Source organism: Anabrus simplex, chromosome 5 (assembly GCF_040414725.1).
Source record: "Anabrus simplex isolate iqAnaSimp1 chromosome 5, ASM4041472v1, whole genome shotgun sequence".
Taxonomy (NCBI): domain Eukaryota; kingdom Metazoa; phylum Arthropoda; class Insecta; order Orthoptera; family Tettigoniidae; genus Anabrus; species Anabrus simplex.
In genome coordinates this window covers 410,874,674-410,898,258 of record NC_090269.1, presented here as the reverse complement: position 1 = coordinate 410,898,258, position 23,585 = coordinate 410,874,674, and the positions used below count along the sequence as shown (strand labels likewise).

The 23,585-nt window shown below is 40.0% G+C and overlaps 1 protein-coding gene across 1 annotated transcript; it reads left to right on the top strand.

The window, feature by feature from the left end:
- Positions 1-2,009: 2,009 nt before the first annotated feature.
- Positions 2,010-23,299, top strand: LOC137501063 (hemolymph lipopolysaccharide-binding protein-like). The gene is made up of 4 exons (XM_068227960.1): positions 2,010-2,180; positions 5,339-5,471; positions 14,903-15,181; positions 23,014-23,299. Exons 1-4 carry the CDS (start codon positions 2,019-2,021, stop codon positions 23,166-23,168), a joined length of 729 nt encoding a protein of 242 aa, XP_068084061.1. The 5' UTR covers positions 2,010-2,018; the 3' UTR covers positions 23,169-23,299.
- The last annotated feature ends 286 nt before the right edge of the window (positions 23,300-23,585 follow it).

Sequence of the window (23,585 nt, the reverse complement as noted above, 5' to 3'; positions counted from 1 at the left end):
CTCCTAATTTATCTTCCTACAAATTAATATTTTCCCCAACTTACCATGTTGAATTTCAGTTTCACCTTTCGTTCCTTTAAATGCCTGCTTAATGTTATGACACCCCCAGCTCTCCACCGACAGCTAAGAAGGTTCCGCTTTGTCACGTATCTCGTCTCCTTACTTGCAAGTCTTCCTATCCCACAATATCGTAATACTATTATTTTATAGGAAATATTCCAGAAAAACAATGCTGCTTTCTTTCAGATCTTTCCAAGTTCTTGTATCAAGCAATCCTAATAAGGATACTATACACTAGAACCTCACTCTAATTGGGATGTTAGCCGAGACTTACCTGCCCTCTCTTTCACATCATTTCTACAAGCACTAAATGCCCTCATCAACATGTCAAGAAATATTCCTGAATCTTTATTTTGAAACTCATTAAGATAATTAACTCAAAACTGAGCTTTACTTGTGATAACACCTAAGTACTTTCAGTGATCTCTGTGAGATATTTTCACCCCGTCAACACAGTAATTGCAACATTGTATCCCAGGAGGAATTTCACCTCAAACCCAAGACGCTACAGAGCCAGGCTCCCTTCCGCCAACTAAGTGGGGGAATCTCGAATCTCAAATGTAACACAGCGGCAAGTGAAGATGACATAATAGCGGAACTGTGGAAACATTCAGACGGGGAGTCAATACAAATCATTCACAAGATTACATCCGACATATGGGTGGTAGATGCTGTGGTTGCTGTACACTGGAACCCCACCGAACGATTGAACCTTGGCTGTAACCCACCAACTAAACTAGGAGGGAAACAAGTCATAACTAAACAACTACATATTTACCGACATTTTTATTTCCTATACATTAACGTCTCCGGTCTTGGCCTTATGATCAGCAATTTGTGATATCTCTCCTAACCTACCTCATTTGAGATTTTCTCAGGAACTTCAAGGTTCTGACGACTCTCCTTGCCATAACTCCATTTCTCGTAACTTGTCGTTAAGGAGTCGATATTTTACGTAAGAATCCTGATTATCTCAATTTGCTTCCTTAGCCTCATAGTCTGAAATTCTAAGACAACAAATTGCCATTTCTCTTTGCTATATGTAAGGAAAATGTAACTCAGAGAATTAGAGTAGGTTAATCGTTATCTGATCCTGTAATGATTAGGAGGAGGGTCCCTCAGGGGAGGATTATTGGACCTTTACATTTTCTTATATATACTGTATAAATGATATGAGTAAAGATCTTGAATCACATATTTGCGGTAATGTATAGGGTAGTAAATGAGTTGCAGGATTGTGAGCGACTGCAGGAGGACTTAAACAATGTAGTGAGACGGTCACCAGACAATGGCATGAACGTAAATGGGATAAAAAGTGAAGTTGCAAGTTTCACGAAGAGGAGAAGTCCTCATATCATGAACAAACAAAACCTTTACACGAATGTCGCTATAACATTCTGGTCTACGTTGTAATTGAGTTGAGACGTCCTCTTCACTGACGATTGTTTATTTTATGTGAGAGTAATGCTCACTATAGACGAATTTGTATTTTAGGAATGGTAGTGAACCAGTGCTCACACAGGCTGTAATGTTTATGTCTGTATCTTGTTATTTCTCGGTCAAAACTGCAGAAAAACACCTCCGGGTCAGATCGGCTCTTAAAAAGTTTACAGAATCGATGTTATGTTAATCTTTTGTCTTCAGTTATTCACATGTTCAGTTAGACATTGAAAACAATATTTTCAATTTAATTTTACATTATTTGCACTGGAGACAAGTTAACAAATAGAATGACAGAGCTTACCAACTCTAGTAAAATTAACCCTCCTACGTAAGTTATGACATAGAGTAAATAAAATAAAGCGATATACTGGATATTGGTTGTAATACCAATTTCTTTGACTTCATTAATAATGAAACATCCGAACTTTAAGAGTAATATTATGACTACTCCTGTTATGTGAATATAATTAATCAAGTCATTAGTTTCGTGTTCTGTGTATCAGGCGTAGGGAGGTATGAACAGCATGAATGTCATTCTCAACTTCCCTCTTCTACTGCTGCCACTGTGCCTGGTGAATGCAGCCGAGTCTGAAACGTTCTGCTCAACGATGAATGGCGAGTCCCTTCGTTACACGGTACGCAGCCGAAAGAATGAGACGAGTCACCGCATTGTGTCGGTAAGTAACAATCAACATCTGACATATATATAGCAACAATGGCAAAATATGCATAAATTTATCTACTTACAGCTAGGATACATACACTAAACGTAACAAATATGCGCTGTTTAGACTGAAAAAGATGTGGTTTCATATTATTGATGATTTTTATTTAGTTTGTATTTGAATAATCGTAATTACTTAATCCTCTAAAGTTTTGTTAGTTCGTACTCACAATATATATATACAGAGAATAGATTTTCAATGCAACACTGTTCTTCCGTTATACATGACAATATTGTTATATGAACTGCAAGAGGACCGCCTCTGTGGTGTACTGCTTGGTGTGATGAGCTGCCACCCCCAGAGGCCCGCTTCGATTCCCGACTCCGCCACTAAATTTGAAAAGTGGTACGAGGGCTAGAATTGGGTCCACTCAGCCTCGGGATGTCATCTCAGTAGATCGGGAGTTCGATTCCATCCTCAGCTATCCTCGAAGTTGTTTCCCAATTATCCCCCAGGCAAATGCCTGGATGGTACTTAACTTAAGGCAATGGCCTCTTCCTCAAGGTTCATTGCCCATCCCTTCCAATCTTCCCATTCCCTGCAAGAACCCTCTTCAGCATAGCAAGCGAGACCGACTGGGCGAGGTACTGGTCCTCCTTCCCAGCTGTATCCCCCCGAACTAAAGCCTCACTCTCCAGGTCATAGCCCTTGAGGCGGTAGAGGTGGGATCCCTCGCTGAGTCCGAAGGGAAAGCCAACCCTGGAATGAAAAGTGATTAAAAAAGGAAGAAAGAAATTTCAAGAAACTTCAACACTTTTTCTAAATTCAAAAGGAAGGAGATTTGTCCTCAACACTGTTTTAGATTACCGTAGGATGATCGAGAAACTTTTTAAGAACTGAAATTTTTGATGCTTGATAACCTGATAGTTTCTACATTTTCCCATATCAGAACATCGCAAATATCATGGAGAAATGTTTGGTCCCAGACGTCCAGCCTCAATTTACGTAATTTTATCTTCTACTGCCATTCCCACATGACATAGTCCTGTGTTCTCGGAAAACGTTTCTTGCTGTTCTAATGCAATGTACAGCGGCCGTCTTCTGCACTCTAGATCAGTTATAGTGAATGCAAATTTTCCAAAACGTGTGATAAAGTATGCTAACTTGGGGTAGTGACTAAAATCAAGCTATTCTACTGTATAACGCAAAATAAAGTACATGAAATGTTATTACACTGTACTGGTACAGTATGTTTCAAAATGTGTACCACCGGGCGAGTTGGCCGTGCGTGTAGAGGCGCGCGGCTGTGAGCTTGCATCCGGGAGATAGTAGGTTCGAATCCCACTATCGGCAGCCCTGAAGATGGGTTTTCCGTGGTTTCCCATTTTCACACCAGGCAAATGCTGGGGCTGTACCTTAATTAAGGCCACGGCCGCTTCCTTCCAACTCCTAGGCCTTTCCTATCCCATCGTCGCCATAAGACCTATCTGTGTCGGTGCGACGTAAAGCCCCTAGCAAAAAAAAATGTGTACCACCACGTGCCAGACATTAGAAATTATAAGTGGACTATTCATATACTTTGTGAATGAAAGTTACACTTTCCATTATTTATATGGCACTGAAATGCAAACAAAACAGGTGTTGCAGTATTTCCTTACAAGCCATATTGTGTGCAGTTGTAGCGTGAGTTGTAATCCACTTGAGAAAGTTACATACAACTGTCAAAAACGAATCACCATCAACAGCGTCATACGCTCTCACTCGAAGTGAAGGAATTGGAATTTAATCCAGGCTTTTCGCAAGCATTCTATTAGTGATTAGAAGTTATATAACACCACCTTCCCTTCCCTGCCGGCCAACATTCGGATGGTAAGAAAATATCAACGAATGGGACTCGATCCCAAAGAACGGTGTTAGACCACATATAGTTGACACGTTAACAACCGTGGCCACCCGATATACTGCTCTATCTCGTGTTTATCGGTAGATATACCCCAGAATAGTTGAAAAATGATTAATTTATTTCACTGAAAGATGGTATTTTTCACTGAAGAGTTCGTGTATGTTGAGCATCATCGCACAATTCTTGTAACCCGTAATTGGTACCAGTTTAAATCTATCAAATATATCAGTGGAAGGTAACAGAAGCCAGGATGTAGGTATAACTGTGTGCCTACGCCATTATGGCGAATATGCGACAACGATAGAAAGGTATTTTTCTTTTAAAAAGTACAAAAGAACTAGTAATGAGACATTCATTTAACTTTTCTTGCAAAGAAGGTATAACAGTCTCTAACTGCTTACAGATTTAACTGTTGAAACCTTAGTTTTCTTAATATCGCTGTGAATGGCAGACAGAATTCGGGAATGTGGCTGAACAATATTTGTTACAAGGACACAACAATTTGCGTTATCTTCTCGCGTAATTCAGGAATATTCGTAGTTCTGTCATCTGCCATGAAAATTGGTTCTGTCCACATGCCCACGATGTAGGCACCTGGAGCCATGAGTTTCGGGGAGCGGGAAGGGTACCAAAAAGATGTTCCTGAGGAAATTAAGTGACCTAGATATAAAGTGCTGTTGCAGTCGATAAGTGACTTCCCCGTAGTGTTCCAAATTTCTGCATCCATTGTCTTAGTAGAGGTAAGTTTCTAAGTTTCAGGCACAAGAAAATTGGCACATGTACCTCAAGAATAGGGTACTAGTAAAGCATATATTTAAACACTTAACAGAGTGTTTATTTTACACGTGTTGAGCAATTTATTTTTTTTAAACATAAAAATATCAAGGACACACATACACTCCCTCCCACGTTATAAGTTTTGTTCCGTTGATTACAAATGTCTCACAGAGATATCTGAAAAACCTGACTGTTCCATGAACAAACTTTCTACGATCATATAATATTTTGGTACGGGAAGTGTAAGTCCATCTCATATTCTACCTTAAAATTCAATGCGGAAAAATAGAAAAAATCACCTGCGATAACTTCCTGGTTTTGCTCCGTGATCTTTGTGTGAAGACAGGTGTTCTCCGCATTCCATCCGTTCTTGTATGCTGAAAGGCATCATTGTCCCCTAACTCTATTTTTACCCATCTATGTAAACGTAGCCACAGTATTTACAATTTCGACTTCTTATACTTCAGTGATATTTATTACAATCTTTCAGGTCGATTTGCAAAAGGATTCTGTAAGAAACAAAGAGAAAAATGCAACTAAAGGTGACGTTGATGTGGAGGTAGCTCATACTTATCTACAATATAGCGGCAAGGAAAGGATTATGCTGAGCACCGTGGTTTCAAGTAAGTCCATCATTTATTATATGTTTGGTACACTGGAATTGAAAAGAATCTTGGGAAATACCAAATCTTTTATTTTGTATATACTCGTATCTGCCTGCAGTAATAATTATTTTCGATAATAGCGGTGAAATTCTATTGAAAAATTGCATGAGGTACCTCGCCTTGTGTCGGCATACTGTTGCAAACGTTATGAACCGTCTTGTGAGTGTTGTTCATTATTTTTATTTTATTCTTTCTGTATTTCAGACAATATACTGTATACAGTAGTTTGACAGATCCTGTCTTATAACTAGCGATGGATATTCCTATGTCGTGTAAGAGTACTAAATGTGGACAGTGCCATATACCGGGATAATTACCATAGTATTATTCTGATAAGGAAGATTTACATCTTAAGGAAAATATGGAATTGAATTTATTTACATCTTGTGAATTTTAAAAGGGTATGTGTCTTAATTGAATCATTCATTAACGGAAAAGATTTTCTACTGGCATCATAGTATTATAGGCTAGGATAGTGAAAATGGAATCTGTCTACAGACTACAAATGTATACCAGGGTTATACAATCTTTTCATGCACTGGGGCGCACTCAATTTTGGCTACGGGGGCGCAGGTGCCGTTTGATATCAATAATAATTTTTATCAAAATTGTAACGACTGTATGTCTGCAAATTGATTATTTTGGCAAAGTTTTGCTTCAGGTATCCGTTTGAGATGTAATAATGACCATCTGCATATTTTTTATCTTTGGTGTCTGTTTGTTTCTTTGTTTGTCTCTTTGTCTGAGTTTTTATTACTAGAAAACTACCGGAGATATTTCTAGTAGACTTCGTATTTAGACTCCACCTGTCCTCGGATAGGTTTGAGTGCCAGTATTGTATCAAAATCCTCGAACTGACTGGGGCTTTATACGAAACCGAAACCGTGTTTTTGCACTCCAAAGTTAATGCAAATCTACCTGCCTTCGTGGTAATCAATTTCTAGTGCATCATTTTCGATACGAGGATTAGTAAGGGAGATATCATTAACGGGCCGTGTTTAAGTCTAGGTTCGAGTGGACTTGGCCTAAAACTGGTGCGTGTAAAGCATACTTCTTATAAATGCAAACCCACTGAGAATACGATATTCACAATAATGTTTTTCCACCTAATCGTTATTTTTTATTCAGTACATGTTTCAAATGCTTTGCAATCATCATCAGTTGTACGAACCGAAGCTTAGGTGATAATACATTAAAAGTATGGACATGTGTGTTCTTTAGTCAATCTTAAGAAATATCCAATGGGAAACTAAAAATGTATAAACTAATTGAGGGAGGAAGGCAGTGTTAGGGGGAAAAGATTATGTGTGGATTATGCGGAGATGAAGGTGGTTGCTTAGTGATACTTAGCGCCTAACACATTAAAATACTTATTGGTAGTAAAATAGCTTAAAATGTCTTATAAAGTATGTAAATAGGCTTAAAAATACTGGTCCACATTTAACTGAGTACAGTTGAAGTTTGTTCGACGTTGTTTTCCTTTCATTGTCCAGCTTCTTATCACCAGGTATAACAACTTATTTTGAAGTTCCTTTAGTACTTGATCTAAAGGCTCGTAAACTGGGTTGTTTATCTTGCTTTAACTTATTTGCATTTGGAAGATACACTGTTGTATTTGGAGTTTCAATGTATTCAAATTCGTCTAAATGGGTAGCTTGCACACGATATGTACCTGGCAGGAACCGTTTCTTCTTCTGTCATCTCCTCAGCCTCAGGAAAGTGACACGCCATTAGTATCTCCAGCGTGTACCTCCCCTCCTGAGCAAATGACCAGTCTGGTTTCTCCAGTTTCCTCACTTGATGTATATGGGTTGGATTCAGAAATTTCTGGAGCCACGCTGTTTCAGTGCGTGATTCCCCCTTCTCACAGAACAGTCTCCAAGATTTTCTTTTTGCTTTCCGTAGGTCTAGTTTTTACTCAGTGAGTTTCCTATGATATACGTCCCACATAACTTTTCTAGATGATATTCTGTAAAACATCCTAACCTCTTTTTTCATTTTAGCCAGTTTGTTGTTCCACCACCTTTTAGGTGTTTTTCTTTTGTTTGAGGGGACAGTTGTCATGGAATGAGTCTATAATGGCCTTTTAGTTCCACTGCCTCACCCAATTCTTTCTGTCCTCTCACGTTAGTTGGTATTTTTGGTACAGCCTTCCCTAGAACTTCTCTATATTTATCCTAGTTAGTTCTTTTTGGGTCTCTGTACATCTCAATCCCACATAGTCTCGCATCTATTGCAAATTGGATGTGCTGGTTGTCTGCCAGTGATGGTTCCTCCAGCACCTTCCAGTCTTTAATAAAGTTTACAATATGCGTAGTGCTTAGTGTAATGTCTATTACCTCTCTACGATCTTTATTAATAAATGTAGGCTTGCTTCCTACGTTCAGTATCGTCAACTCAGTCATAATAAACTCTATTAAATACTCAACTCTTTCATTGCAGTTCGTGCTGCCTCGTGCCGTGTGGTGTGAATTTGCATCTGATTCAAGGACTAGGTGTTCGCCTTTTCTCTTTGCATTGCAAATTAGGTTCTCAACTTCTGTTGATGGGGCAGATTAGTTGAGTCATATGGGGGTTATACAGAGCCTATGGTTATTTCTCTGGGTCCCTCCCAATTTCCAAGTTTAATCCTGGCCACGGTTAAGTCCCATGAACAGTGCTCCTGCAACATAAGATATTTTAGTTTCCTGTTCACAAGAAGATATGTTCTGGCTATTTCCGATGTTGTATCGTACATCAGTTCTAACCGTACTCGCAGACGCACGCGACTCGTTACTACCTGATAACTCACTTGCAATGATATAACTCTAAATCATTGAAGACTCACTCATTTTCGCTCTTTAAGTACGCCCACAGACGTTCCTCGAAGTTTCCACTTCCAGATCATTCTGTGTACCGTACATCCTTCATTGTCAACCAGCTTCCGTATCAAGAGCCTTTAACATTCGCAGGAACTATTGTTTCCCTCGCTGCAGGCCCAGTCATGATATCACCGCTCGTTAACCCTACTGAAATATGAGGCTCTATTGTCGCAATAATAATCAAAATAATGACAATAATGATAATAATGGGCATAAAAACAGTTTGCTGAACAAAAAAGCAGGAAACGAAGATCGGATTCGATTAGACTCTAAACACAAAGGAGTGTATGTTGAGTGTCCAGCTTTCGCGGATGACTTAACCATATTTGTCAACAACATCATTTCAGCAATCAGGAATCTAAACCTAAAGAAACAGCAGAGAAAGCAGGTCTACAAATCTCCTTGGAGAAGACAAAATATATAACGAACATCAACGATCGTCCAGAATGGATGTTAACAGAACATGAAAAGTTTGGAAAAGTCAAGAAGTTTAAGTGCCTGGATGAAGTAATGCGAGAGAACCGGCTAGAACGAGAAGCGACCAATATCCGAATCCGAAAATTAGAGCAAGCGTTCCGAGTGACTAAAAATATCTATAATAAGAAGATGCTGAGTTACGGAGTCAAATTCAGACATTATAGCACTGTTGATAGACCAGAAGGCTTATATGCTTCGGAGACCTTATGCATGAGTCGTAAAAGATAAGAACGCAGGCTACTATGGATGATCTTGAGCAACAGATGGTTTGACGGGCAGGATGGAATGAAATCCTGTAAAGAAGTATACATCAAGGTGGAACCGATAACTGTAAAAGTTCCTAACTCTCTTACTATCTTGAAAACATATAAAACTGCATTTAAATTGAAAAATATGAAATAATATTCATTAAGTAAGATACACAATCGTAGAACCTTGTACTCACACTTACTTCTTACCTGCTTACTTACACATACGCTATTTGAAGGGCACCAGCTACCACTCAGTGCAGCAATAATAGAATGAGAATCTTGACTATCTCTAGGGTGTGGGGTAATAAGCTTACTTTTGACAACATACCATATAAGTTCTGGGAAAAGGAGATTGGCATTCGGTTTCCCCATCAAATTTGAGGTTATCTAATTCAGTTATAGAAATAATACTATGAATTCATTTGATAAAACAAAATATATTCTTAAAATTGTATATAAAATATTAGTAAGTCTTGTTGCGATAAAACAGATGAGAATATGAAATTATGACATTGCAACTAAAAGAAACTAGCATGAATTTTAATTCTTCTTGACCGGACATTTAACAATTTATACGAAATATTGTATATCCCTCACTGGTTCACTTAATTGTGCCTTCAACACTTTAGGTGTAATTATGACGTATTCCTTTGATCTGGTGTTTACTGTAGATGAATGAAGCCTAATTTGGTGATGTATCCATGTGACTACTTCTTCTGCATCCTCACGACTACATGGTAAGTCCATCCTTCTATGAGTTCGTGGTACGCCTTCCCGTCCATATCTTCAACTACGTGACCGATCAACATTGGCCTCACTCTCTCAATGACCAATGAGTAATGAATCAATGAGTCCTCTCCTTCCCGTAGACTCCCGTTGACATAATAACCGACTGAGGCTTCTTCATCTCGTTCACATTCCGACCAACTGTCGCCTCTCCTTCCAATTGAATAATGACTGACGGTACAATATGCAGCCACCTTATATAGGCGTTAGGTTGACACACCTACGTAATCTCCAGAAATAAATATTATCTACTCCCACTTCGCGACAGATATTACATGCAATGGTGAAATAGCCCGGGGCTCCCTAGCAAAATCAAAGAAACTGAGCTCAGAGCTAAATGCTCACGATGACGTAGCCATGACGTAGCGATGACTTGACAGAAATGCCAGCAGTATTGCACAATATAGCAATGTCACATCCACATCTGATATATAGCAATTCTTTACTGTCCTTTTATTTAGTGTTAAACTACACATACGTATATATGCATACAGTTAACAACAATCATGCAAGCGACACGCATTGCAGAATTGAATTGAATAAGAATGATAATACAATAATAGTAATCTCACAGATAAAATAATAATAATACGATAATAATAGCAATAACACAGATGATACAATAATAATAATAATAATAATAATAATAATAATAATAATAATAATAATATATAGATATCACTTTGTAACGGGATTTGAACCGTTACAATTCGCCTCCCTCATAAATAAATCGAAGAACAAAGAATCGATTGATTTATGAACAACATAATATATATATAACACTGACACATATAAGCACTTTAAATGAGTATACAACAATAATTATCTTTTTCAACATCCATACACTTTATAAAATATCACATATATGAGAATTTTTCTCGCATATTGTCATCGTAGATAACTGTATAGTGTCTCATTCTCTCTCTCTCTCTCTCTCATACAATTCACAAGAGCATAACACGTAATTGAAAACATACAAAAAAAATTAAATCATTATACAACATTCCTTTTTTTTAACATGTCAAAACCTATTGTGAAATATCACTTATATGAAAACTTTCTCGCATATTGTTATCGTAGATAACTGTCCAATGTCTCGTTCTCCGCTTTGCCATACAATACATGACAATGTAGCACTTATTCTTCCAATACACCAATACGACACTTTGGTTCCCACGCAAATTCACATATGTTAGTTTTGTTTTGCCAGTTTCTCACAAATATTAATCATCTTATTTTTATCTCAACAAATCTCACATGAAGTACTTCTTCAAATTCCTAATGTTATAAGTACCGACAATCTTCCCTTCCTGATCTTTTAAGGAATATGTACACTTCCCGATACGGTTCACAATAGTGAAATACCCCTGATACAAAAGAAAGAATTTAGACATATTTCCCGCCTCTGTAGATGAAAATGGAACTCTGAGTAGCATATTGTCACTCAAGCTGAATCAATTTTGCCCTTATCTTGGTTCTCCCCCCCCCCGCGACTTCGTTTTGAGTTTCAGTGTGCTTCTCAATTTCTGCACTTTCCTGAATTATCTCAGAAGCTTCCATCGTGTTCATCTGCTCCCTACTCTCAACCTCACCTTGGATATCCTAAGAAACAACATCCTCGTCATCACGTGACTTGCTATTGTCTTCCTTGTCCATCTTTGGTTCACTGTTATTAGTTAGCGATCTCAAATTAATTTCCCTCTTCAGATCCCTGACATACCACAAAATACAAATATATATCACAAAATTACACTCCTGACATTTACCGGTAATAATTCCGTTGGCTTTAATTGTTCATACTTCTCCCAAAATGAACTTATGATGTGCTGTCGTTCAGAACAAATTCTGAATTTATTCGAGTCCCACGTTGCGTCGACCCATTGTAATGTTCCTAACTCCATCTAATGACTAGCTTAACAAAGATATAAAACTGCATTTAAATTGAAAAATATGAAATAATATTCATTAAATAAGATACACAATCGTCGAACCTTGTACTCACACTTACTTCTTAACAGCTTACTTACACATACGTTATTTGAAGGGCGCCAGCTACCACTCAGTGCAGCTATAATAGAATGAGAAACTTGCCTATATCTAGGGTTCTGGGAAAAGGAGATTGGCGTTCGGTTTCCCCATCAAATTTGAGGTTATCTAATTCTGTTATACAAATAATACTATGAATTCATTTGATAAAACAAAATATATTCTTGAAATTGTATATAAAATATTAGTAAGTCTTGTTGCGACAAATCAGATGAGAATATGAAATTATGACATTGCAACTGAAAGAAACTAGGCATGAATTTTCATTCTTCTTGACCGGACATTTAACAATTTATACGAAATATTGTATATCCCTCACTGGTTCACTTAACTGTACCTTCAACACTTTGAGTGTAATTATGACGTATTCCTTTGATCTGGGGTTTACTGTAGATGAGTGAAGCCTAATTTGGTGATGTATCCATGTGACTACTTCTTCTGCATCCTGATGACTACTTGGTAAGACCATCCTTCTATGACTTCGTGGTACGCCTTTCCGTCCATATCTTCAACTAAGTGACCGACCAACTTTGACCTCACTCTCTCAATGACCAATGAGTAATGAATCACTGAGTCCTCTCCTTCCCGTAGACTCCCGTTGACTTAATGACCCACTGAGCCCTCTTCATCTCGTTCACATTCCGACCAACTGTCGCCTCTCCTTCCAATTGAATAATGACTGACGGTACAATATGCAGCCACCTTATATAGGCGTTAGGTTGACGCACCTACGTAATCTCCAGAAATAACTATTATCTACTCCCACCTCGCGACAGATATTACATACAATGGTGAAATAGCCCGGGGTTCCCTAAGAAAATCAAAGAAACTCAGCTCAGAGCTAAATGCTCACGATGACGTAGCCCTGACGTAGCGATGACTTGACAGAAATGCCAGCAGTATTGCACAATATAGCAATGTCACATCCACATCTGATATATAGCAATTCTTTACTGTCCTTTTATTTAGTGTTAAACTACACATACGTATATATGCATACAGTTAACAACAATCATGCAAGCGACACGCATTGCAGAATTGAATTGAATAAGAATGATAATACAATAATAGTAATCTCACAGATAAAATAATAATAATATGATAATAATAAAAATATCACAGATGAAATAATAACAATAATAAAATATAGATATCACTTTGTAAAGGGATTTGAACCGTTACATAACAATAATTAGAAAAAGAAAGTTGCTGTTTCTTCGGCACATCTTCCTTATCGATAATGACCGGCTGGAAAATTCTAAATTCCCATGGAGGGAATTAGATATTTTTTCACCAATAGAGCATGTCAAATATATCAAAAACATATCAGATGTAAGGCTTTTCAGGTTCAGGCGTTTGCTCTATTAACCAGCGTTTCGTCTTAGGTCTGACACTAGACTCATCAGAGTGGGATGTGTCAGACCCTACCCACTGACGCTGGGGTTTATGCAGGTGACTCACAGTCTGATAACTGCATACGGGAGATAAATCTCCACAATGGAATTATTGCCCGCCTAGCAATTCCCAATGGAAAATTCTAAATTCCCATGGAGGGAATTAGATATTTTTCACCAACACACCCCAGTGTCAGTGGGTAGGGTCTGACACATCCCACTCTGATGAGTCTAGTGTCAGACCTAAGACGAAACTCTGGTTAATAGAGCAAACGCCTGATATGTTTTTGACATTAATGACTGGCTTACAAAGAACATCTGGAATATTCTCAAACCAAAGGCATCTAAGTTAGGATGGTTCCAAGAGTGAGAGAACGTTCTTAGAGAGATGGGCATTACGGAGGATAAATTCAATGACGGAGTTAATTTAGGAAGGATGGTATAAAGCTATCTGGGTTTTGTTGTGGAGACAGAACCTAGAAGACAGAGAGTACCTTTACGAGAGGAGCTCAAGAAAGCGCTGATCGACGGGCTGAAGAGGTACTGGCAGAATGTCAAAGCCGGCAGGCGAACAAGACACAGACACTGAGAATGAGATTGGTTTTTAATACGCTGTCTATGAAGGCTCAATTCGAAGAAGAAATCAGTAGAAGAACAATATTTTATTGCTATTGATTTAAGCCAACTGGCGAGTGCTTTGAGTACTTTGTTTTGGAGATCGCTTTTCATTCCCACTATCTCTTGAGCCCTACTAATAAATTTTCCTTACTCTCCTGTGAGACTCGCTCCTGGGACAGTATTTTTGTGTGCCAGGGAGCAAGAACCAACTTTTTACAGAATTTGGAGCGCTCTAGGATGTCAAAATCAGAAATTCGAGAGCAATCCAGTTTTATTTAACTTCGTTGAACCATAAGCTTACCACCGGCCCCGCGATGTATAGGTAGTGCGCCTGCTTCTTACCCGGAGGTCCCGGGTTCTATTCCCGGCCAGGTCAGCGATTTTTACTAGAATCTGATGGCTGGTTCGAGGTCCACTCAGCCTTCCTGATTACCGCCGCTGAGACGGTGGCCCTGGTCTAGAAAGCCAAGAAAATTGACCGAAGGATTCGTCGAGCTGACCACACGTTACCTTGTAATCTGCTGGCTTTCTTCAGTGAGAAAATCGTTTTGACAAACCGATTTTTGGACATTCCCGGAAGATGTAAGTAGAACTTCAGCCGCCTAGGTCACATGCCAGTGTTGTCTGTTTCAAAGTTGAAAGTTGAAAGTTATTACAGGCTTCTCTCTAAGGTAAATTCCTCTCATTGCTGATTTCATTCTCCACTGGGCACAGATTTAGAAGAAAGTGTGGGTTGCAATACGAGCCAGACTTAATGGTGAAAATTAATGTAAAATATGAGTGTTAAACTCAATTTTAAGGCACATTTCGCAGAATTACGGCAATCGTTGCAAAATTATGAAGTAATTTTTGACAATGTGACACAAAGTAGTGCGCAAAGGGAGATGATAATATCAACAGAATTTGAAACCATAGGATTCCAATTGTGTAATTGAAAATTTTTCTTCTCTGCTTAGCCACGGAGTTGAAATCATCAGCATGGACAGATGACTACGAATTGTTCCCCGGACTGGGCTTCTACAAGCTGCATACAAATGTTGAGAACTGGGAAACTGCTCGTTCTATTTGCGTTCGAGAAGGTGCACATCTGATAGTCATCAACTCAGATGCTGAAGTTGAGGTTGTGAATACAATCTTCACCAGGAAGCCCAAGTTTGCGGGAGCCACCTACTCTCACCATGTATTTGTTGGTGTACACGACTATTTGACGGAAGGACAATACATGGCTGTTACAGGTTAGTGAATTTTCATAAACACAATCATAAGGAATACAAATATTCTTCTCTAGTTCAGTTTTCAGTGCTGATTACAAAGACTAGTACTATTATGTTTACAACACAGTATACGATATGTTATTGTGGCAGGTTTTTTTGATATCTGTAAATGTAGAACACAATATGATGATAAACATACCTTGTGTGATTAAAATATATTGAATTGTTCTTCCTATGGTACCTGGTTTCTAAAATCTCCCGTCACAGCAACCAGCAGTAATCCGTCATCATGTACTCATTCCAAAAATCTTGGTAACACTGCTCCATTGACTTTATGTTCTAGTGGAAACGCTCCACTTGCTCATAGCTTACTTCACCAAGTTTTTCGGAGAAGATGTCCAGTTGGGAGTGAAAAAAGTGAACCTTTAATGCCATGCGACACCCAAGCTTCTTGTATGAGTGTAGAAGTTGAATTATTTTAAATCCATATCTTTCTTCATACCTAAGCAATTGCCGAAAAATCCATTTGAAATGTTCCCATGCTACTTCCTCTTTGTCTGTCAGAGTATTCAAGAAAGCTTTCTCTTCATATCTTGAATTTGAGGCCCGACAAAGTTACCTTTCTTTAGATTTTCTTCGCTAAGTTGACAAAGTTTGTATCTCGGATATTGAAGTCGAAGGACCTCTTCGCCATTTTCTTCATTATACAGTTAATGAATCCCACTTTTATATAGATATGGAGGAAATATATTCTTGTTATTTTCAAGAGTTTAGTATTCATCAGAATGATCTCCTGGTGAATAAATTTCCCTTGGATCCCATTCATTATTAATGCAATGCTGATTTCTATTGCCGCTATCACATAGACATACGAAACATCGAAACTTGTGAAGCTAGGCATTTGATCATGAATTACACATTAAATGTCTTTATCCCGGTCTCTAATTGGAATATTAAAATATGGCTTATATCACTTCTGTAGACTTAGAATGATTGTACGATGCTGAGGCTGACACTTTTCACGACGAACAGCTTCGCCTCACGCGCAAATTTCAGGGTAAAGAGCTTTGGTTATGTCTGTTACATCAACTTAATATAATGAAATGGGTCACAAGAATGTTGCAAGTGTTATGGAGATCAAGCAGTACAATAAAATGTTAAGAATTGTGCACAAAAAGCAATATCTCTGTTTAAAAATAATATTTTGCAGCTTTTTGTATCATTTTCACATAGATAGCACACCAAATCATCTCAAAAACTGAACTTGATAGAAAAGACGAATACAGCTAACTCCCGATTATCCGAGTGCGGCTTATTCGTGCTCTTCCTAGGTTTGTTTTATTATCATTCTTACTTACTTTATTTTTTCACAGCATTTTGTTTAGGTACATGTGAAATGCGTGCTTGAAATTCGAGCGCACTCTTGAATGGAAGTATGGTGGCTGAATGCTTTTCTGGAAATCGAACACAAAACAATGTAACTTACAGTACATCAGTTTTGTGTGTGTGTTTTCTGTGTCATCAGTAATGGCTACGAGGCGAAATAAATTGATTTTAACTTTAAAACAAAAGCTTGAATTAATTGAAAATTTCGAGCAAGGAGAATCTATATCTACATATATATAAATGAATGCTTGTATGTTTGTAAATGACACATCTCCTCCTAAACCTCTATCCCCCTTAGGAGTGGGGGGTTGGGGGGATCAGTTAAAAAAATAATGGAAAATAGTGTCGAATCCATAGTTTTTGGGGTCGCTGAGGTGAATAGTGACACACCCGAATTTTTTAAAAGTCAAATCTCTGCTCCCATTTGGGTGGGGGGCGAGGGGGGACTGATGATGGATGTATGTGTGTAAATGACACATCTCCTCCTAAACCACTGGGGCAATTTCAGTCAAATTTTGAACACATATTATTTGCTATCTGAAGACGAGCACTGCGGGGGTAAGCCACCACTAGCCCCCTTAGGGGTGGGGGTTAGGGGGTTCAGGTAAAAACATAATCGAAAATAGTTTCGAATCCATAGTTTTTGGGGTCGCTGAGGTGCACAGTGACCTCCGGATTTTTTAAAAGTAAAATTTCTGCTCTCATTTGGGTGGGGGGCAAGGGGGGACTGATGTATAAAATTAAACGAAAAAGTGTCGAATACATAGTATTCGGGGTCGTCGAGGTGAATTGTACACTCCGGATTTTTAGTAGCAAGAGACAAACCACGTGGGGGTAAGACAGCCCAGGAAACCTTTGCGGCGGAAGGGGGCAAGGGGATCAGGTATACAAATTAACGAAAATAGTGTCGAATCCATACTTTTCGGGGTCCCTGGGATGAATAGTGACACTCAGGGTTTTTTAAAGTCCAAGTCCAGCCCCTTTGGGGGGATGAGGGGGGAGTTATATATAAAAATAAACGAAAATGGATGTATGTATGCGTGTGTGTAAATGACACATCTCCTCCTGAACCAATGGAGCAATTTCAATCAAATTTTGAACACTTATTTTTTCCCATCCGGAGACAAGCACTGTGGGGATGAGCCACTTCTAGCCCCCTTAGGAGTGGGGGTTAGGGGGTCCAGGTAAAATAATAATCGAAAATAGTGTCGAATCCGTGGTTTTGGGGGTTGATGAGGTGAATAGTGACACTCCCGATTTTTAAAAAGTCAAATTTCTGTTCCCATTTGGGTGAGGGATGAGGGTGGGACTGATGATGGATGTATGTGTGTAAATGACACATCTCTTCGTAAACCACTGGAGCAATTTCAATCAAATTTTGAACACACATCATTTGCTATCTGAAGATGAGCACTGTGGGGGTAAGCCACCACTAGCTCCCTTAGGGGTAGAGGGTTAGGGGGTTCAGGTAAAAACATAATAGAAAATAGTTTTTGGGGTCGCCGAGGTGAATAGTGGCTTTCCCGATTTTTTGCTCCCATTTGGGTGGGGGGCGAGGGGGGGACTGATGATGGATGTGTGTGTTCAAATGACACACCTCCTCCTTCAATCAAATTTTGAAACTTCTTCTTTGCTATCTGGAGACGAGCACTGTGGGAGTAAGCCACTTCTAGCCCACTTAGGGGTTGGGGTTAGGGGTGCCAGGCAAAAAAATAATCGAAAAGAGTATTGAATCCATAGTTTTTGGGGTCGCTGAGGTGAATAGTGACACTCTGGATTTTTTAAAAGTCAAATTTCTGCTCCCATTTGGGTGGGGGCTAGGGGGGAACCGATGATGGATGTATGTGTTCACATGACACACCTCCTCCTAAACCACTGGAGCAATTTCAATCAAATTTTGAAACTTCTTCTTTGCTATCTGGAGACGGGCACTGTGGGAGTAAGCCACTTCTAGCCCATTTGGGGTGGGGGTTAGGGGTGTCAGGTAAAACAATAATCGAAAATAGTGTTGAATCCATAGTTTTTGGGGTCGCTGAGGTGAATAGTGACACTATGGATTTTTTAAAAGTCAAATTTCTGCTCCCATTTGGGTGGGGGGCGAGGGGGGCTGATTTATAAAATAAAACGAAAATAGTGTCGAATACGTAGTTTTCGGGGTCGTCAAGGTGAATTGTACACTCCGTATTTTTAGTATCAGGAGACAAACCACGTGGGGGTATCAGGGGCTGTCTGCCCAGGAAACTTTGGGGGCGGGGGGCAAGGGGCTCAGATATACAAATTAACGAAAATAGTGTCGAATCCATACTTTTCGGGGTCGCTGAGATGAATAGTGACACTCCGGATTTTTTAAAGTCCAGGTTCAGCCCCCTTCGGGGTGGGGGCGAGGGGGGAGTGATATATAAAATCTATCTACACTATATATAAAAAATGGATGTATGTGTGTAAATGACACGTCTCCTAAACCAATGGAGCAATTCCAACCAAATTTTGAACACTTATTATTTCCTGTCTGGAAACGAGCAGTGTGGGGGTAAGCCACCTCTAGCCCCCTTTTGGGTGGGGGGTTAGGGGTCAGGTAAAAAATAAATGAAGATAGTGTCGATTCCATAGTTTTTGGGGTCGCTGAGATGAATAGTGACACCCCGGATTTTGTAAAATCCAAGTTCAGCCCCCTTTCGGGTGGGGGCGAGGGGGGAGTGATATATAAAATTAAACGAAAATACTGTGGAATACATAGTTTTCGGGGGCGCCGAGGTTAATTGTACACTTCGTATTTTTAGTATCAGGAGATAAACCACGTTGGGGTAAGGCAGCACAGAAACCCTTATGGGCAGCGGGGCGGCAAGGGGGCTGAGATACAAAAATCATCAAAAGTAGTGTTGAATCCATACTTTTTGTGGTCGCTGAGACGAATAGTCACACTCAGGAATTTTTTAAGTTCAGGCCCCTTCGTGGTAGGGACCGACGGTAGAGTGATATATAAAATAATCGAAAAGAGGTCGAATCCATAGTTTTCGGGGTCGTCGATGTGAATTGTACACTTCGGATTTTTAGTATCAGGAGACAAACCACTCCAGGAATGCTAAGGGGCGGGGGGGAGCGAGGGGGTGAGATATAAATATCATCGAAAGTAGTGTCGAATCAATACTTTTCGAGCTCGCTGAAATGGATAGCAACACTCCTGAATTTTTTATGTTCAATTTCAGCCCCCTTCGTTGGGGGGGGGGGGATCGAGGAGTGATATATAGAAGTAATAGAAAGTACTGTCGAATACGTAGTCTTCGGGGTCGTTGAGATGAGTAGTGACACTCCAGAATTTTAGTATCAGGAGAAAAACCACGCGGAGGAAATACACCCCAGGAAACATTAGGGGCGGGGATGAGGGGGCTGAGATATACACATCATCGAATGTAGTGTCGAATCCATACTTTTTGGGGTCGCTGAGATGAATAGTGACACTCCTGAATTTTTTGAAGTCCAATTTCAGCCCCCATGGTTGTGGAGGAAATGGGAGAATGATATATAAAAATAATCGAAAATAGTGTCGAATCCATAGTTGTCGGGTCGCTGAGATGAATAGTGAGACTCCAGTTATTTTATAAGTCCAAGTCCATCCCCCTTTGGGATCGGGGGGAGGGGGGAGTGATATATAAATTTAATCGAAAATTGTGTCGAATACATAGTTTTCGGGGTCGCCGAGGTGAAATGTACACATCGAAATTTTCGTATCAGGAGACAAACCACGTGGGGGTAGGACACCCCAGGAACCCTTAGGGGCGGGTGGGGGCGAGGGGGGCGAGGGGCTGAGATATAAAAATAATCAAAAGTAGTGTCGAATCCATATTTTCGGCGTCGCTGAGATGAATAATGGCACTCCGGAATAATTTTTAAGTTCAGCCTCCTTCGTGGTGGGTGGCAATGGGAGAGTGATATATAAAAATAAACGAAAATAATGTTGAATCCATAGTTGTCGGTGTCGCTGGGATGAATGGCGAGACCCCGGATATTTTATAAGTCCAAGTTCATCCCCCTTTCTGGTGGGGGGTGAGGGGATTCAGATTTTAAAATAATCGAAAATAGTGTCGAAGCCACAGTTTTCGGTGTCGCTGAGATGAATAGTAACACTCCCGATTTTTTGAAACTCAAAGTTTAACCCCCTTTAGTGGGGAGGGGGTAGTGAGACATAATAATAATAGAATATACTGCCTAATCCATCGTTTTCCTGGTCGCTGTGATGAATAGTAACATTCCCGATTTTTGAAGTCCAACTTCAGCCCCCTTTGGCATAGAGGGTGAGGAAGGATGAAAAAATACATTGTAAAAAATGCCCAAGGTGATAGACGTGTGTATGTTCCAGTATGACTTTCAAGTATGACTTACTACCTGGAAAACATACTGTGGGAGTAAGATGCCTCTAGAACCACTACGGTAGCGGGTGGAATATAATCCATATTAACCGAGCTCGATAGCTGCAGTCGCTTAACTGCGGCCAGTATCCAGTATTCGGGAGATAGTAGGTTCGAACCCCACTGTCGGCAGCCCTGAAGATGGTTTTCCGTGGTTTCCCATTTTCACACCAGGGAAATGCTGGGGCTGTACCTTAATTAAGGTCACGGCCGCTTACATCCCCGTCGTAGCCCTTTCCTGTCCCATCGTCGCCATAAGACATATCTGCGTCGGTGCTACGTAAAGCCAATAGCAATAATAATAATAATACTAATACTAATAATAAAAAACAATTACGAAGCACTTCAGCGCGTATGTATATGGGAAACGTTTCCTTCTTCTCTGGTGTGAGAAACCTGTTCCCATCGTTTGTCGAAGTTCCTATGAAAAACCCTATACTTCAAACACAACTGAATTCTCCAGTAAATTACTAAATATGATATAACATTAGTCTACTTGTCACATGAGAATATCGACCACTGATGCCCGGTATCTGAAAACTACAAAATAATTCCGTCCACGGCTGTATAGTTCTGAATCGGGATGCCAATCAGGCAATACCGCCGTAAGCATTGAGGCACTCGTTTCACCGTCGCACCGGGTTGAAGATCCCCGTGTGATAAAACACCGTGTCCTGCTGCTTGAAGAAGTCCACAACCGCCCGCTGCACATCTCCGTCCGACGTGAAGCGTCGACCATTCAAGGCCTTTTCGAGGTGACCGAAGGAATAAGAAGAGATCAGGACTATAGGGTAGGTGTTCGAATGTTCATAACGGATGAGGCTGGCCTTGTGTTGAAACGCGACCCGCACGGAAATTGGTGCACCCTTCCACAACGGTGGTTTTCGACAGACATGCTGCCCCATACACAGGCTTCATTCTCCGATGAATTTCGACTGGTGTTTGTAGTTTGACAGCCAAGCTTTTGATTTTTTTTCTTTTCAACTTTTCACTTTGATAAGCAAATAACAAATAATCAGGACAAGGTCTAGCTCGTGAGCTCGAGAAACAGCATAAGAAAAGTCTAGAACAGGGCCTCTCAGGGTGCATGCGCGTGGTGCATGCACTGTGCACGGTGCAAGAGACGACTTGGCTTGGTCGAACAGAGTGCAGACCCCCCACTCCTCGATTTGGAGCAATAGCGCTTACTCTCTCTTTCCTCACGCCTGTCTCTCTCGCTCCGCCTGTCTCCCTCTGCCCCACTTGCGCCGTAGCGCTCCATATCCAAGCTGACTTGAGCCGAGCATAGGCGAGTTGAGCCGAGCTTAGCCGAGTAGCCCAGAGACGAAGCGTTGATCCGAGCCATGCCGAGCGGCAGTGATGCACAGTGCACGGAGCTCTTGCGCCTCTATCTGCACGGAGCTCTTGCGCCTCTATCTGCACGCGTGAGATTTTGGGCGTTTGAGAGGCCCTGGTCTCGAACATAGTTTAACAACCTGAGCTTGAATATCCGTATTAACAATTTTAACAAGAGCACCACTTCTCCCTTCAATAAATACTCAAGGAGACTGAGTTCCAAAATTTACACCAGTAGAAGGAGCGACTTGCTCCACACAATTACTCACTAGGAGACAATTCTTAAAAAGAAAAAAATCTTTTTCCATGCATCTTTAAGGGACAACCTACATTTTACCAAAACACAAACAGTAATCACTGTTTGGACGCATATGGTAATAACATCGCTATAATTCACGGGGCCGCATTTAAAGCACGCTCCTCAGAACAACACGACTGCCACACGAATCCCTTTACCTACATGTCCGTGCTTATATACTCCGATCGCAGTCGTGCTACGTTGCATGTATATTGCAGCAACGCCCTTAAACTTGATAATTTGTATCTGTGAACGTATCAACACCTATGGACTCGATCTCATTTGTCCCTCAACATGTTACCGCAGCATATAACTAATTGTTTTTAAGAAATCCAGGACTTTTAAGGTGTAATTTGTTGAATCATGTAACTGTCAAATAAGTTGTGGCAAAATTGCTTTTGTAACATATTTGTGTTTCATATGTCCAGGTGAGCCGCTGGATAAAACGGGGTATTCTAGTTGGGCACCTGGCCAACCTAATGGAGGATCCGCAGAAAACTACCTCGTAGCAGATGAAAATGGTCTCCTTTATGACGGCTTAAACACTGCAAAATTAGGCTTTATCTGCGAAAAGCAACTGTAACAATTTTATCATATGAGTTTGTACTAAGTGTTTACTGTCTGTAGGAGAGAATTCTTCCACAATAAATGAGTATGCTTTGTGAATCAGCTGCTTCTTATAATGTAATTTCCTAATTATATCATGCTGTTTACAGACAATCTGTAAATATGGGTACGTACAGTTAGGTGAATAATACGATGTAAATGTCGAATAAATCTTATTTACGGACCTAGAGATGGCCGAAATGTCTGTCTATTGCCCTCTGATCGTATGATATTTAAATGTGGTGAGTCGAATATTTCAACGCGTTTACCTCGAATCAAACATCGATTCAAATCAACTCGAATGAATTTTTTTGTCTAAACTCGAGTAAAGACAAAGTTTTATTGTGCTAACGTGAGGTGAATGATACAAGAAGGCCAAAATTTCCACGAGTGT